Source organism: Aythya marila (assembly GCF_965140915.1).
Source record: "Aythya marila genome assembly, chromosome: 4".
NCBI classification, from domain to species: domain Eukaryota; kingdom Metazoa; phylum Chordata; class Aves; order Anseriformes; family Anatidae; genus Aythya; species Aythya marila.
In genome coordinates this window covers 23274420-23292523 of record NC_139045.1, presented here as the reverse complement: position 1 = coordinate 23292523, position 18104 = coordinate 23274420, and the positions used below count along the sequence as shown (strand labels likewise).

The 18104-nt window shown below is 38.8% G+C and overlaps 1 protein-coding gene across 1 annotated transcript; it reads right to left on the bottom strand.

Annotated features, from left to right (window-relative positions):
* Positions 1–676: 676 nt before the first annotated feature.
* On the bottom strand, positions 677–16065 carry AGA (aspartylglucosaminidase). The gene is made up of 9 exons (XM_082760318.1): positions 15875–16065; positions 13973–14126; positions 13227–13339; positions 11215–11327; positions 10207–10318; positions 8081–8156; positions 7139–7246; positions 4978–5111; positions 677–4103 (listed from the first exon to the last, which is right to left on the bottom strand). Exons 1-9 carry the CDS (start codon positions 16053–16055, stop codon positions 4003–4005), a joined length of 1092 nt encoding a protein of 363 aa, XP_082616444.1. The 5' UTR covers positions 16056–16065; the 3' UTR covers positions 677–4002.
* Positions 16066–18104: the final 2039 nt, after the last annotated feature.

Below are 18104 nucleotides of genomic sequence, written 5' to 3'. Positions count from 1 at the left end.
GTTATGTGCAGTGAAATCCCGCACCCATTGTTTCAAAAGTAGGATAAACAAGGTTGCTAAACAGTCGCAACAGTCATTCAGTAGCAAAAGCCAAACAAATGCTAATAGAAAAATTTCTCAGTTAAAAAGCAAATCAGCACCACTGTAGTTTCTTCCCCTTAAAGACATAAAAGATTCACTCCAATTCATATAATATTATTTGTAGTTTCTATTTCAAAGTCCAACCTTGATGTCTTTGAAAATCTGCGTAACTCCCTATTGAGGCAGTTCCAGATGAAAGGAAGCATTTCAATGGCAATCTACAGTGAAATGACAAGTTTTCTTCAATAAAGGCATACAAAACATTGTCAGAGTTCATATAGTTTTTTATTAATGAAAAATTTAGTGCCATGGAAAAACATGTCACAGTTAGATTTAGGAGCCAGACCACATAGCGAAGAAATTCTTTATTTGTCTACATTAAATAATTCCCTAAGAAATTTTAGAAACAAAAATTAGATGCTAAGGTACTTAGCAGGATTCAGGAAAAAAAAAAAAAAAACAAAAAAAAACAAAAAAACACCTTTATGGACAGAATGCATTCAACTGTACTAACCTGCAAATCTCATATTCTATATATATTTTTTCCTGTATTTTGTAGTAAGTCAGAAGTGTAAAAAAAAACAAACAAAAAAACCTGATTTCATGGGTTTTTAATTTTTTTTTTTTTGCAACCACAGAAGAAACTGTCAGAGTTTTTGCCTACTTTTGTCAAGTGTTTACATATATAAAACCTTTCTTTAAAAAGGAAAAATCACACCTAGTAAGTGTAAGAGAACAGCACTACTATTAAAAACTTAAGAAAATAATCATAGAATATACAAGTTGGGATTGTCCATAACATCAGAACAGTACATTGATAATTTAAATATACTGTCAAATTAACAACATATTCAAATAATTCACATAAACTGTTTCATTTAGAACTAATTCAGCATGACAAAAACAACTTACATTATTAAGCCATGTGTATTAATGTGCACATCTCATGGAGATAAATTTTATTCTCAGCTGTAGATGAGCTGACTCTACAGTAAGTCAGAATTCTAACTTAGTGACTTAAAGTACATTTTTATAGACGTATTATCTATTTACTCATCTTTTAGCATGTGCAGTCATAACCTTTAGCTGTATATGCTAGTTAGCATACAGTGGCCTAAACACACTAGAAGTTCTCTTGCAAATGAATCCTTCTGGATTCAGCTGCAGTACTCTGAGACATTATCACTCAGCTGCCAGGACTTAACCTCCTGTGTTCACAATCTACAACACTATCTTCAAAGTAGCAATCACTGAAATTTTATTGATCTGTTTGTATTTGACTGCCTGAATTTACAAGTACAGATGCTGTTCCATTCAATCCATCTGAAGATACAGTAGCCAAAGCAGAAGGGTTGTAGGTACGACAGGTACAAAACACCATAAGCCACCTCAGACATACACTGTAAGAGCTCCTTTGAGAAAAGCTTGGTGTGACCTACCTACAGCAAACAATATGCTAGGAGAAAGAGGAGCCAAAGATCCAGTGACAAAAGTGAATCCTCCAAATAAACAACCTTGTTGATGAAGTTCAACAGCAGGCCATTGAAGGTGACTATTGTCATTTGAATGTTGCTTGTTTTTTTTTTTTTTTCCCAGCTCTTACACCGACCAAATTGGAACATAAGGCAACGATCATTCTAAGACACTGTACACAAACATCCAAACAAGCTTACTTATATAAGATACATTAAAGCGTGCTTTTATTACCCAAAGATTTTATTCAAGTAGACAAAGGATAATTGAAGTGTTTATGACAAGGTGTAAACATTTTGCCTTTTTTTTCCCCTTTTAATTTTTCCCTACCAATCTCAAGTTTAGTAAAGATTCAGTCAACTGATCAGCAAGCCACCATGTTAGGAAAAGTTCAGACAGACCATTAAACATCTATAAAACAATCCTCAGGATGCTGAAGTGCTATAATAAATAAAGCCTTTTATCTCCAGACATAGAAGGAAAGTGACAAACACAGCTTTGTTAGCTATGGATAACTGTCACGCTTTAAGTAAGCAACTGCACCTTTTCAGTGATAATATACTATAGGAAAGGGCAAGCGCATGGCATATCCATGACAAGCAAATCACTGTGATTCAGATTTGTAATTTATTTTACACTACAGGAAATCTGTCTAACTTCCCATTACAGTAAACATAATACTCCTTGAAAGCTTGTACTGAAATAGCAGGGATGTATATGGGGATGCGACTCCATCCAAAGGCATTCTCAGCTATTGTGACACAAGTTCTCTCTTGCTTGTCAATCTTTTAATTAAGAGTTTGAAATGTTTTCCACTACTCTTCAATACCCTTTTCTTGCTTGCTAGCATTTGCATGTAATTTTCTTTTCAAGAGAAAAGAAAACCAGGACTAAATCTTAAAAAGACAAACATTCTCAAAATAAGTCTCCCTTGCAGAATCACAGAATAGCTTGGGTTGGAAGGGACCTTAGAGATCACCCAGTTTCAACCCCCTGCCATAGGCAGGGAAGCCACCCACTAGATCAGGTTGCCCAGCACCTCATCCAATGTGGTCTTGAACACCTCCAGGGATGGGGCATCCACAACTTCTCTGGGCAACCTATTCCAGTGCTTCACTGCCCTCTGAATGAAGAATTTCCTCCTAACCTCTACTCTAAATCTTCCCTCTTAGTTTTAAACCATTCCCCTTTGTCCTGTCATTGTCTGACTGAGAAAAAAGTTGCTCTCCATCATTTTTTATGTCCCATTTAAATATTGGGAATCTGGAATTATGTCATCCCTGAACCTTCTCTTCTCCAGGCTGAACAGCCACAGCTCAGCCCTTCTTCGTAGGAGAAGTCCTCCAACCCTCTGATAAAGTCTATGGCCCTCCTCCACTCTAACAGCCCCACATTCTTCTTGTGCTGGGGGCCCCAGACCTGGATGCAGCATTCCAGATGGGGCCTCACAAGGACAGAGCAGAGGGGGGAAAATCACCTTCCCCATCCTGCTGGCCACTCCTCTGTTGATGCAGCCCAGGATGCAGTTGGCCTTCTGGGATGCAAGCATGCACTGCTGGCTCATGTTGAGCTTTTCATCCAACAGAACCCCCAAGCCCTTCTCCACAGGGCTGCTCAGTGAGATCTTCTCCCAGACTGTACTTATGTCTGAGATTGCCCTGACCCAGGTGCAGCACCTTGCACCCAGACTTGTAGAGGCAGAGTCCTTCCTCCCTCCTGCCCTTTATTCCAGATTTCTGCTAAATAATTGCTTTTAAATGTGAAGGCAAAGTGAAGATCCAGTTCAATAGCTATTATCCATATCCTTTGATTATTCAGTTCTTAAGAAAACAGACTAGAAGAGCTGTTAGACAAAACAGCTGTTAAACAAAAAAGCTGTTACCCCAAAAGAGCAGGTGACATTTGGTATTACTCCGAAGTATTACTTGATAACTTAGTGGTATTCAGATCCCCAGTTTGTTGAGTTTGCAAAAGTTTAGGAATTGTGTTGAGAAGTGAGGTAATGTGCACTAAATTCCTGACTTATTGATATGCCTCCCTACAGAGGCCACTTTTCATCCATTTTACTTAGACGTCAATTTTTAAACAGAGACAAATCCCTTATGTTAACTGTGAAAGTATCAGCACTAATTTTGCAGCTATATTCACTTTCCTGATACACTGCAGAGTCCATTTTCAAAAATCTTGTCCTAGATTAAAGTACTGTTTACAATAATTTAGAATCAATGTACCAAGTAATTAGGATAGAAAGCTACAGCACTACACAGAGCTAAAATAAAGCAGAACACAATAAAAACAGTGAAGTAATATCTTCAACATCAACATATCTTTGCACTTGTTCACATTATTATGGAACAGTGAATAAAAAAACAAGAATTTTAAAAGTAACACCTGCAGAACCTTAACACTCTCCCCCTCTATGTTTAGATGTCAAGAAGGCAAAAGAAATTAAACGCAATCTACTACTTGCTCAGCTGCCTGACTTAGCAAAGGGTTATAAACCATGAAGTGAAACTGAGTGAATCCTGGAATTTTATTACATGCAGCACCTAGGAAAGAAAGAAAAAAAGTGTAACTTACTACATTTAGGATTAGTGCCTTTGTTAGTGTGCTTTATCATCTAAAGATGCAGTTTTTACTGCTACCATGTTGTAATTATTCTTTTAGAATCTGTTTAACCCGAGACATCTTGAAAGTATTTATTTTTAAAGTAAAAATACAGTGCTACTGACTACTGTATAACTTGAAACAGTACCATAAATTAGGAAAATCTCTCTCTTTCAATCCTGATTAACTTAATGAGTTCCTCCAAATCTTATCTCTTAAAACACAGAGTTATGCGAAATAAAAGATCAAAGAACAACAATAAGTAGTCTACCTAAATAAGCTAGGTTGATTAGCAAATTGTATTTGCTAGTGATCTGCGAGTTTGGAAATGAGATGCCTGGCACAATGACCGATCTTGAACTGCTTTGAAGCTATACTTACCAGACACATTCTCCCTGCCTTATGCCATATCTAGGGGAAGCATAAGCATTTGTATTTAAAAAAAACAAAAAAAAAAACAAAAAAAAAAAAACAAAAAAAAAAAAAAAAAAACAAAAAAAAACCAAAAAAAAACCTTCAAGATAATCATACACAATCCAGGAGAACATGTAAAGGTAGAAAAAACAAAAGCATTTACAAAGTTTTACATACATTTTGTGAAAGTCTAAGACATTCAAATGCAGAGGTAAAATTAAAATATCTTAATTCCACACTAGGACAGCTGCCCTGATAACCGCCATTTGATATTATGAATTGTCATACTGCTGTACTGAATAAATAATTAAAGACTGGTGCTTTAAAGTCCACCTTCATGTTTTATTTCTGTGACTACCTAGGTAGGGTCAACAGAATTGGCCTGTTGAGCGAAATACATACCATAACTTCCGGTTGTATTGGCACATATAACGGCACCAAAGAACTCTGGAACATACTTCTGGATTCTGGAAATAACTTTCTGACAGGCTACTGTCGGGTCCATTCCCATCCTCATATACTCTACAGCTTGATAGCTAAAAGCAAACAACCGAAAACAGACACACATTCCCACATCCAGTTAGCCCTACTTAAGTTACGTATTGCATTGAGATCAAGATTTCTTTGAGTAATGCAAACATAATACACAACCTTTAGCCAAACTTCATATTGGAACTTATTATTCAATTCTATGTAAAATGTAATTAGAAGCAGCACTAAAAGGGACTGCAAGATGTCATCTACACCATCAACAATTCTAAGGCAATAGAACAACTCTGATCATTTACAGAAGAGGCTAAACCACGCATCAGTTAAACAACTGCAAAGAAGCAGCTGAAGAGTCACTGGCTTTGTCATAGAATGACTAAGTTTGACATTAGAATTTGGTACTAGTTTTCATGAAGACATATATCAAGGTAGTTTTTTTTTTTTTTTTTTAAACTTATTTTAAGAAAATTGACCTCCAGAATTACACTCCTCCTACTGATTCTAGTAAGCATTAAAAATATGTATTTTTTTTCCTAAAATGTATAAGTTTCAGAAAAAGTCAAAGTTAACAGAATTCGTTTCATAAATATATGTTTTGATCATGATTTCAAGCCACTAAAATTTTTGCAAGATGTTTTTTAAAAAAATATCTTACTCTAAATGCAAAAGAACCAAAATGACTTCATGGTATCATTAGAAAAACATGTGCAATGTTTGAGATAGATCACTTGCATTTCCAAAATATCCTCAGAAGGGAAAAACAAACAAACAAGCAACCTTTTGTTGTCGTTTACTTTCAGAAACAGAAGATTAAAAGACAATGCATAATTTAGTTAGAAGCAAACAATGTTTTGTTTTGATGAAAGATACATAAAGACCTCAACGTGCTACACTAACACTCATCTACAGATAGCATTAACTATGATGTTATCAAAGTGACTCAGAAGAGAACTTTTCTTGCACTTTCTGACACCCTACTACCCTTGATTTTTCATGCTGATCAGTTATATGTAGATAACTTGAACCTTTCTATCTGAATATAAAGCTGTATTTCATAGGGTCCAGTAATCAAAAACTGAGCTAAGATGTTACTATTCCAAAAAAGGTGGTCAGAAAACACTAGCAATTTCACCCTTCAGTTGACAGTTCCAGACTTCTGGCAGGTCAATTTATTTTTTTGAGAATGTTCTTTTTTTTTTTTTTTTCCCCATTTGAGAATATCTAAATAGTATAGAATTAAGAATGTCTGATCTGTAAGTAACCTGTGATCAACCATCTAGTCTAAATTGTTTTGTAGAACCAGCTGGTGCAAACACAAAATGCATTACAACCAAATCCTTCAAGCTGCTAAACAGCAATGTAAGTTTTTACCAATTAACTTCATAGTGGAACCCAACTCAGTACTATTGCCAGTACCCAATTCCTCAGAATAATTCATGAAGTTGTCAGTTGCTTTTTATTTCAGGACTGGTCTGCAATAACTTCACACTCATTAAGGATTGTAACTTTTATATATACACATCTGCTAGCAGGCATTTATAACTACCAAAGTTTTAGAAGCAGTACTTGAGTAATCTGAAGGCCACTACTTTAGATTCCTTCAAGCATCAGTGCTCATTATGTACAGCACAGACTTCCATAAAGCATTTCTTTTGAGACTGACCCACAAGAATGACAGTCAAGACTCAGCGATGAAAACAGACATATTTAACAGTTTATGCAACCACAATGACAGCACTAAAACACCTCTTTCAGTTTCAAATTAGATACCAATTTCATTGTTACAATGACTCTTCTGTTAAAGAGCGTGCACATTGGTAATATACTCATTATTGCTGTCTGTTTGCTCTCAGCTTGGCAGTATTAATGGGATCTCTCATTAAGGTACTTAAGCAGTCACTTCTTTTAAGACAGCTTGTAATGATGACTTGATTTTGCTACTGTTCTCTTCCCTTCTAATCCTTCCTCTCCCACTTCAACCACCAGGAAGTCAGATCATCTTTCAATCAATTACTTCATTTGCTGAGTTCAATTTTGCTAGAGAAAGCTAGCAAAGTCTGCATTAAGGACAAACCTGGGTAAGAAGCGCATCATGATGTCACCATCCCCAGTGGCTGCAGCTCCTCCAGCTGTACTATCAGCATAGGATCCTGCTCCTGCTATTGGAGAGTCTCCTACACGGCTGTAGTGAACAATGAAGAAAAAAGTAATTCTGTGGAAGAAAACTGAAAACTTTATTTACTAATGCCAGTGAGATTGCATTAACGTAATAGCTCTTGGCCCAATATCAGCAAGTTCTTACAACTTGGGCACACTTCTAACTTTGTCAGCCTTACCACCTCCAGCAGGGTTAATGCTAAACCCACAGAAGAACAGATAAAAAGGTCACTCTACGGTAATCAGAAGTGGTCTGTGATAACCTGACTGACCTAAGGCTTAATCCCACCTTCACTGTGACCCTCTTTGTTATTATACCTGCTATATGGCAGTAAGGCTTAGCCAGTGGGCAACAGTAAACAGCTGGGGATATCATTTTGTTCAGTTACTTTTGCTAAATACAGAAATTATCTGAATTAGCTGACAGACAAAATTCCTAACTGCAGAGAAAAACAAATAAACAAAAAAGAAAAATCAAAGACAAAACATAGGCCTGGGGCTCTAATTCTACGTACACCTCTTTGGAGACTGTAGACCTTTCCAAAATGCTCACTTGTCTCTTGCGAGGTTAATTATAAGGCAAGGCATCAATGTGCCTTTTTATTTTTTTGTCTGTCTGTACACTGAATTAAACCAGCTGAAAAGCAACCACTCCCTCAAATAAACCCAACTCATCCTACAACTACATCAGTTTCTTAGTATTGGATTTATTGCAGCACAGAAATAACCAAGGCCATTTTCTGATCCTCACCCTCTAAAAGATACACTGTTTAACTTTTACATAAGCTTAACATCAGAAATGAAACAGAAAAAAAAAGCCTTTTTTTTTTTTTTTTTTTTTGTAAAACCAGATACTAACCCTGGAATTTTGTGGACTCCACCGTTAGTAGATGTCCCAGAAGCAACAGTTCCATTCCCACTAATTACAACCATACCTAAAATTTTCAACAGGGATGAAACACACTCAGAAACACTTCTGACAGATTTGTTAAATTGGCACTATGGTTTTCATTAAACAGAACCGTGACATCCAGACTACTTAAATTGCTGATATACTGAAAAACAGAAAAATCATACGCTTAATAAGTTTTGTAAAAACAAATTTGGAATCTTTCTGGATGTACTACAGGAGGCGAAAAGGAATCTAAATCAGTGACTGACACACCATTCGGACCTGCACATTAGTGCTGTCCAAGCAGCCACTGCCTCTTAATATACACCCATGTTACTTGGTAGAGAACCAGGACCTAGTGTCACCATATTGGGCACCAGTACCATCATAACAAAGTTTGGGAATTCTATAAATAGTATTTGATTTGGGGCAGGGGATGGGGGTGGGAAGGGAGAGTAGAAATCAAGTTAGAAGATGAAGAGTTTGGCAGTTTCTCTGTTTGGCAAAAGTGAAATACAACCTACCAAAGAAATCAGAATTACACAACAGGTAGTCAAATATGTGGACTAGCCTATTCGTTGCTAATTTTGTGCTGATGTGGAAGTCATTGCCTCATATTACAGTAGCTTACATTGACAATTAGGACATGATTTCAGATCCACTGCTTTTCCACGAGGTGATACTTCACCTCTTTAAGAGAGGGCAAAAAATTTTTTGGCATCAGCTTCAGTATAAAGTGAGAGCCAAGAAGCAGAATTCTAACAGTTGAATTCTGGCTCTCTGTTTTCATTAGGCCACTACCTCTTTCTCAGAGAAAAGTTCTCTGATCAGTGAAATTGGAAAGTAATAGAGGCACTGAGTCTATGGCCACCATTATCATCTACAAGAAGACTGGAAGGGCATCAGTTCCTAACAACCTCATAAATGCATCCTGAATGAAGACTCTTCTCAAAATGTCAAGGAGGCATTTCATATAGAAAGCAAACAATGGGGTGAGAGAGCTTGAAGTACAAATATAAGCGCCAACATTTACTACAAAACAGCTTAGGACTACTTAATGATATATCGTGTCCTGAACTGTATTTACCAGACTCCCCTCTCAGCCTGACACTCCACAATTTTAGAGCTTTTGAGAACATATTAAAGACTATACCAGTAAATAAAGCTACCTACCAGCTTCAGAATTTGGTAGGTTGCCTGACTTTCAAAGAACATTGATTTGTTGTGAGTAGGGTGGACTGGAAGTAAACAACAAAGATTCCCCCATGAAGTGACTTGTTAACTCTTGGTGTTGCAAATACTGTCAGGCAGAGAGTTCTGAAACGCTGAGGAAAACCCAGCTTAAAACAAAAAGTGTAAGTTTCAAGACTGCAAAGCTTTGAAAGATATGCACCTGTAACTGTTCCAGATTCCACCCCACTCCCTTAACAGTTGCTGTCTTGTCAGGTCTGCTCTTTAATCAGCTGATAGGCTTAGCAATTAAAAGTCCTGAGTCGGTAATCTCTTAGTCTTTGGGACTACTACTGATAACTGTTTTTAAGGACAGCAGTTCCTGTAGAAACGTATTGATTTAGCCAAAAGCCAGTATAGAAGAAAAATAAAAGTAAGCCTTGTTTTGTAAGTTTAAGGACAATTTGACAAACACTGCTTTTGGCAACAGGACTCTTTACTCACTTCTTCCACCTTTGGCAAAGCCTTTTAAGTTGGTCTGACAGCTACATAGGAGAGTTGACCTAAGTTAACTATAATCAGAATAAAAATAGTTATTTTTAACCTCGATCAGTTTTCTAAGCATCTGTATCTGCCCAGCCAATTGTGCTAAGGTAGCTGAGGGAGAAGTAGTAAGGCAACAAACAAGTAGCTGAAGTCAAAAGATGAAGCAAGTGGCCATGCAGCAAGTGCAGTGAGAAAAAAACAAAACTACTTTTAGGCACTTGATCCTAACACATAAATTACACAATCTTGAAACTACTATAAACAGAAATGAAACATTATGAAATAAGTTATTGATATCAAATATTTTGTTTTAGACTCAGAATGACTTAGTAGGAGAATGAGAAAAAGACAGGTTTAGAGTTACCAAAGGTTGTTACCAATAGTATCATGATTATGAACGTTTCTTTGTGAGATGGTCCATTTTTCGCAAATATCCTTTTCAAGTCGTTTATATGGCCCACATGATTTTGAAGAATCTGGTACCACATTCTGTAATTATATGCATGAATAATGTTATGCTTCATTACAGATAAACCTGTAAACATTACACTCAATACCAATGAACTACTACACAAGTATCACATGCCCAATATTTAAATTATAATACCAATATCCTAGAAATATTTTGTTTAAAGAACATAGATTGACTTCTGGCATTACATGGTAAGAAGGTTGTCCTAATACACAGTTATGTTCATCAAATTAAAGATTCACTTTTGCTTAACAGACTGATCAAAAAAGTTCATTTTTCAGCAAAATTAAGAAAATTTTAAAGCTTAAAAAAAAAAGGATGAATCGAGTCTGCTTTAATAGTGTCAAGATAATACATCAACATATTTTCCCCAGTTGAAAAGGAGAATATGTATTGAATTAAAGTGGCTCAGCAATACAGCATTTTAGATGCAAGAAATAATAGAGACAATGTACAAATATGCAAACCCACAACACCTATACCAAAACCAAACCCACCACAACAGGCAACGTTGGGTCAGTGCAGTTATGTGTGTAATGTGTTCACGGTTCTACATAAAGCCGCCCAATTTAAGGACATTAATTACTACTGTAAAAATTCATTTCAGGATTTTATACATGCATCAAAAAATACACTCACTCTTTGTTTAATCTGAGAAATGTCCAAATATGAAGTTAAAAAAAATCCCGTATCAAAGCACTATCGCAGAATGTTCAAAACCAGTAAAAATTAAGAAGCAAGACCTAGTCACATACTCTTCCTGAGTCTACCAGGTTTGTTCTGCGCGTTAGGCAGAACACTTGCAACACTTCCTCACTTGCAAAGCAAAACTTCAATATAAGCTGGAAAAGACACGACATTGCATTAATGGCTTTCTAATCCTCCCCCCTTCACCACAACCACTGCACTGTACCTTCCAGTAGTTTGGCTGACAGCTTTGATTAAGCCACATTGAATACATCGAAAGAGACTTTGGGGTAGTTAAATCTTCATACGGAAACCCCATGCGTACAGCAAACAGGGAGGCTTTAAAAACAACAACAAAATCAAAACCATTATTTTATTTGTGTTTTTATATATTTTATGAAAATGCATACATGTAACTTTCAACGAATTCTACATCCTCTTTAGGAATGAGAAGTATTTCTTTGGAGAACGATACCAGCCATTATAGTGAGGTACTACTGCAATAACAAATTCTCCCTTCACGGATGAAGATCAAATTTCCTCAATTCACTACAGCTTTGTTAACAGGTATAAGTTTCAGTACTGAAAGAGAGAAAAATTCAACTTTGAAAAAAAATATCAACTGGACACAAATAATCTGGAACACAAGTAGCCTGAGCTGTGTGCATGACAAAAATATTAAAGTGAAAACAAATACTATATTTACTTAAAAAGCTGGCCTTTTATGAAATATGAGCAATAGCCAGTGTCACAATATTTAATACTAGAACACTGATATGTGTAGAAATCCATAGAGCAGCTTAAAACGTATTACACTTCTTCCTTGCACCTTTAAAATTGACTGCTCCCTTGTTTTGGAAATTAATACAGTAAGTAACAAGGGAGCAAAACAAATACCAACACAGGTAATGGAACAATGCTGCAATTCTTTTTTAAGAAAAAGGAAAACAAAGGCTGTTAGTTAGGGAAAGGACACTGAAACAGAAGATCAACTGTTCTCTCATTTTATTTGTAGATAACTTTGATGTCACTTAGTAACAGATATTGTTGCTAGATTTAGATACTTCAACAATTTATATTACCAATCCTTGATAGACAAATAACATCACTTTAACACAGATCTGAACAGGCTTCTCCAGTCCAGACATTAAGAAAAGCCTTCAATTATTTCTGGACAGCTTTTCCATGTTTTTCCTGAAAACAGATGCAATTAAAGTCTCTGCACTCAGAGGGAAGGTAAACTGACATCTTCAATGAAGCATACTTATGTTCCTATTTCTAAAAGAGCAGATTGCTTTTTGAGATAAAACTGTGAAAGGATGACTGACAAACATGCGCAACCACAACTTTGGAAGCCTTGTTTATATTTCAGGAAGCAGAGTTGTTCGTTTTTACTCTCTGGACTTTTTTTTACTTGGATATTCATCTAAGTATTGCTAGGACAAAAAGGGAAAAGGTCAGACACAATGTGATTATGAAACTTTCTCGTCTACTACAGACCTGCAAATTTATCAGATGAAAACCGAAATATCCCTCCTGTCCTGTAATTATTCTGTACTGAACGCAACTCACCAGACTCAAAAATTCTTAATGGTGAGTCAACTAACCTAACTCGTATGCCTCTCTGAAATGTACATCTCTTTTGAAATTATTATTATTCTAACAGCAACAGATCACATTGTAAAAGCTTAATCATTCCTCAGGTTTGTTATTGCTTTTTTATGGCACCTAGGAGAACAGCTCCAATGTGATTTTTTACATCAAAGTCTTCATTAATATTTTAAAAACTGTGAAATACAGTAATTGTGCTTAATATATATTAAAACAGTAATACATAACTGTAGCATCTTAATTCTGTCATTCTTTAGACAACGTTACTCCATGCTTTTAAATGCAATATTTGCATTTAACAGCTTCACCTTCTATAGTATCTTGCATCAAATAATTTTTAATATCTGTTATCAGTGTTATTAGCAAAGCCTTGGAATTACAAGCTTATATTTGCAGTTAAATTGGTGGAAAGACTGCAAGACTGTATTTATCTTTTCATGTGGAAATAATAGAATAAAACCTAATTCATACTCATATAATAATATAGTAAACACTTCTAATTTATTTTACTAGATTCACTTGATTGTCAGGGAATCCCTCCACCCATATTACCAACATTAATGAATGACAGATTTTGTTACAGCAGAAGAGTCTAAGACTTGGAAATAGTAAAAAGAATAAAATTACCTGACTCTCCCACTAATAATGTATGCTTAGTGTGCTCAATGACCTTTCGTGCTACACCAATTGCATTTTTGACTCGTCTGAGATCTGCAACTGCGCCAACTTCCATAGTGTTCCTGGAAACAAGAAATATTTAGAACTTATTAGAAAATACAATAATATTTGCACAACTTTTATTAGACAAAATCTGTTCTCATCTAAGCTTGAAAGTCTGCTGCTTTAATATACTGCTTTAATTGTTTATGCCATAGGCAGGTGGCATCACACTAGTAGGTAAAAACTTTATACATATATTGTTTTCTTGCACAGGTTGGGCATGTTGCTCAAGTAACAATAACTCCATACATAATAATATTTTTGAGCAATTATCTTGCTACATAAGCTCTTTACATGAAGTACTTGCAATTATTTTCAAGCAGACAGCTTTAAATAGCAAATAAAGTACAGAAGACAACTGCTACAAAAATGAAATATTTTATGGAACACATCTAAAAGGAAAGCTTACAGTGCTACAAACACTGCTCTGCAGCTGCTATATCTAGAGCTGAATTACTGCACTACATGTGAAAAGTCAATAATAAACATAATTAGTTACTCTTCCACCACTTAAGCACCGTTCCCAGTTTCACAAGTCAACAAATAACTTGCCCATAGTCAGCCTTAAGCCAACAAGATCTCCGTAACAAATCTGACATTAAAGTATGCTAAAAATTACAGGGATTGTTCTTTTCTCCACACAGTCTTCTTACCCATCCATAATCATTGCGTCCAGTGTTGTTTCTCCACTTTCATCTGGGCTTCCTCCATATCCCACACTCCCATCACATTGGTCAATCTCACACTGACCACAACCTTTCTCAACTGCATCCAGCTCAGAACCACCCAACTGTAATACTCGCCATGCTGTAATCAACACAAATAATTAAAGGTCACCAATGAAAACAGACTCCATCACTGCTTTAAGAACGTTGGATACTCTGATGATGCACTCTAAGAGGATTAAAAAAAAAACACATTATTTATAGGTGAAATAAATTCAAAATACAAACATATTCAAAAGAACGTAAAGCATTACTTTTCTAAATGCTGTTTTCCTTGCATATTTAATCACTGTTTCTGACTGAGAAATTAAGCTTTTTTTTTTTTTCCTGACTGGGGAAGTATTATCTACTAATAAAGAATTCAACATTTATAAATTAAATAACCTTGTCCTCCCAGAACCACCAAGTACTTTATCACTGTCTATTAAAAGCCTTTTGTGGGGGTAAGAAGATAAAGCAGGCTAAGTAAAACTTTTCTCTCAAAATAAAAAAAAAAGTTGTAACAAGCAACCCTCAAAAGACTCCCATAAGAGTACTAAGTGTTCAGCTGCAGAATAGAAAGATCTAAAACTGGGAGATCTAAAAGATCTAAACCTACATCAGTAACTTCATAAGAGCAAAAAGAAACTTAAAAAAGTATGCAAAGAATATTCTGCTCAGTCCTTAGTCTTCTGTTCCTTACCATCTAGCTCATTGTGTAGTTTTGTAAGACATTACAGATGTTCCAAATGTACATGACTTAACCAAACCAGGCCTGAAGGCTTTACACACATGAAATATTTCACAAGGTTGGACCTGAGGCAAGATTTTCCTAGATGTCTGAGCTTGCTGCCATTGACAGCTGCAATCCTGCCTCCTCCTCCTTGTGCTAGCTCTGGTGCTCTGCCATCTGCCAGACCCAGCAGAGGGACGCACCTCTGCTCCTTTTGGCAGAGGTGAACTATTTACCCTGTCTCAGCCATCTCAAGAAGCCCCATCTTCCCAACACTGCATGCAGTTCCTATTACAATTATTACTGTAAGCAGTCTTAACCCATGCTTTCAAAACCTGCAGCACAAAGGCCTTGTAGTTTTCAAGACAGTATTTCAGCTGTGACCTATACAAGCCTCTACAGGTAACCCACCTCACTAGCAAGACTTACTAATGAGTTATTTACAACCCAACTATGCTAAAATAACCTATAAGCCTTTTTAAATTGGTATCGACAACTAATTTATGTTGGCAGCATTCCCATAGGCAAACCCGCTTTGACCGTTAATAACGCATCACAATACAACAAGCTCCAAAAAATATAATATTCAGAACCACCTAAATCTTGGGGGAGGTGAATGAATCTCAGAAGGACACCACTAACAACAAATCGCTATTGCTAACCACTGCAGAAGCATAAATCACCGTATCAGCGACATTTTTAATTTAGTTTTTCCACAGACTTTTTTTTTTTTTTTTAATTATTACATTTTTTCCCAACCTTGACCAGCACACCACTCGCTGGCAGGGTCGCAGGGCTCCGCGGCGGAGGCACTCAAAGCTCCGCTGCTTGGCCCCCTCCCCCGGGCACCGCGCCGCCCCCCCCCTCCCATAGGGCGACATTTTACAGCTCCCCTTCCGGATCGCTCTAACCCTTGACAGGAGCAGGAAGAAGCCGGGCCCCTCAGCAATTTAATGGCCGCATGCTCACAGCTCACCCCGCGTTTTTTTTTTTTTGATTTAAAGCACCCGAAGCCCCCTGGAGCCCCACCAGCCCATCGGCGTGGAGGGCGCAGCAGGGGCAGCACCCAGCAGCCACCACTACCCCGCACGGCGCAGCGCTGCCCCCCGCCGGGGCACCTGTCTCTGTGGCTTTCCTAAACGCCCAGGTGTTGATGACTACGGGCAGGGCGGCGGTGGTGCCCGCCCCACACGAGCCCGCCAGCTGCAGCACGACGAGCAGAAGCTGCGCCACCACCGCCCGCCGCCCGCCCCCGCTGCCTCCCGCTGCCGCCGCCGCCATGGCCGCGCTCCGCCCCATGGGCGCCGCAGGGACGCCGCGGAGGAGGGAGCTGAGGCGGTGCATGCGCCCAGCGCCCGGCCGCGGCGGGGGGAGGCGGTTGCCGGCTGGTGGAGGTTCCCTGAAATGGCCGGGCATGGCATCGGCCCCTCAGGAGTGTGTTTGCGGCAAGGAAGAGCCGCAGGTGTCATCCAGACGGGACCGCGGCTGGCCCAGCGGCGGCCGGGCTGTGGGGCAGTGGGCTGGTGGGATCGAGAGACTGAGATAAAGCGTGTTCCTCAGCCAGCTTCTGAATAAAATGCAATCACAGCGTGTGCTCAGAGGTCCACGAGCATCTCTTTTACGTGCCTTCTTGTTAACTTGTATGCTCTTTGTCGAAAGCATCTTGTGGCACAGAGAATTTTCTGTGGATATACTGTGGCAAATAGTTCATGGACTAGCTTATAATCATAGAATGGCTTGGGTTGGAAGGGACCTCAAAGACTAACTACTTCTAACCCCCCTTCCATAGGCAGGGCCACCACCCACTAGATCAAGTTGTCCAGGGCATGCAGCCTGGCCTTGAAGACCTCCAGAGACAGGGCATCCACAACCTCTCTGGGCAACCTGTTCCAGTGCCTCACTGCTCCCTTGAGTGAAGATTTTCCTCCTAACCTCTAATCTAAATCTCCCCTCTTTTAGTTTAAAACCATTCCCTCTTGTCCTGTCATTATCTTATTGAGCAAAGAGTTGCTCTCCATTTTATTTTTGTAAGTTCCCTTCAAGAACTGTTGCAACCTTTCAGTTCTTTCATTTCTGCAATTCTTTCATTTCAGTTCTTTCATTTCAGTTCTTTCAGTTCTGCAATGAGGTCATTCTGGAGACTTCACAGATCACAGAATTGTCTAGGTTGGAAGAGACCTCAAGATCATCGAGTCCAACCTCTGACCTAACACTAACAAGTCCTCCACTAAACCATATCGCTAAGCTCTACATCTAAACGTCTTTTAAAGACCTCCAGGGATGGTGACTCCACCACTTCCCTGGGCAGCCCATTCCAATGCCTCACAACCCTCTCAGTAAAGAAGTTCTTCCTAATATCCAACATAAAACACCCCTGGCGCAACTTTACCCTGTTCTCCCTCATCCTGTCACCACGCACGTGAGAGAATAGACCAACCCCCACCTCTCTACAGCCTCCTTTAATGTACTTACAAAGAGCGATAAGGTCGCCCCTGAGCCTCCTTTTTTCCAGAAGGAACAAACCCAGCTCCCTCAGCCGCTCCTCACAGGACTTGTTCTCCAGACCCCTCACCAGCTTTGTTGCCCTTCTCTGGACTCTTTCAAGCACCTCCATGTCCTTCTTGTAGTGAGGGGCCCAAAACTGAACACAGTACTCGAGGTGCGGCCTCACCAGAGCTGAGTACAGGGGGACAATCACTTCCCTAGACCTGCTGGCCACACTGCTTCTTATGCAAGCTAGGATGCCGTTGGCCTTCTTGGCCACCTGAGCACACTGCTGGCTCACATTCAGCTGACTATCCACCAATACTCCCAGGTCCTTCTCCACCTGGCAGCTTTCCAACCACTCATCTCCCAGCCTGTAGCTCTGCTTGGGGTTATTGCGCCCAGGTGCAGGACCCAGCACTTGGCCTTGTTGAACTTCATATAGTTGACCTCAGCCCATCGGTCCAGCCTATCCAGATCCTCCGGCAGAGCCTTCCTACCCTCGAGCAGGTTGGCACATGCACCTAATTTGGTGTCATCTGCAAACTTACTGAGGGTGCACTCGATCCCCTCATCCAGATCATTGATAAAGATATTAAAGAGGACCGGCCCCAGCACTGAGCCCTGGGGAACGCCACTAGTGACCAGCCTCCAACTGGATTTGACTCCATTCACCACAACTCTTTGGGCATGGCTATCCAGCCAGTTTTTAACCTAACAAAGCATACGCCAGTCCAAGCCATGAGCAGCCAGTTTCTTGAGGAGAATGCTGTGGGAAACGGTGTCAAAAGGCTTGCTGAAGTCAAGGTAGACCACATCCACAGCCTTTCCCTCATCCAGCAAGTGTGTCACTTTGTCATACAA

Excerpts from the sequence above, each read along its gene's own strand:
- AGA (XM_082760318.1), bottom strand. The coding sequence starts at position 16,055 with ATGGGGCGGAGCGCGGCCATGGCGGCGGCGGCAGCGGGAGGCAGCGGG. Across the intron at positions 13,340-13,972 it reads GACGCAATGATTATGGATGG|GAACACTATGGAAGTTGGCG; the intron begins GTAAGAAGACTG and ends TCTTGTTTCCAG. Across the intron at positions 8,157-10,206 it reads TCATAATCATGATACTATTG|GTATGGTTGTAATTAGTGGG; the intron begins GTAACAACCTTT and ends TGAAAATTTTAG.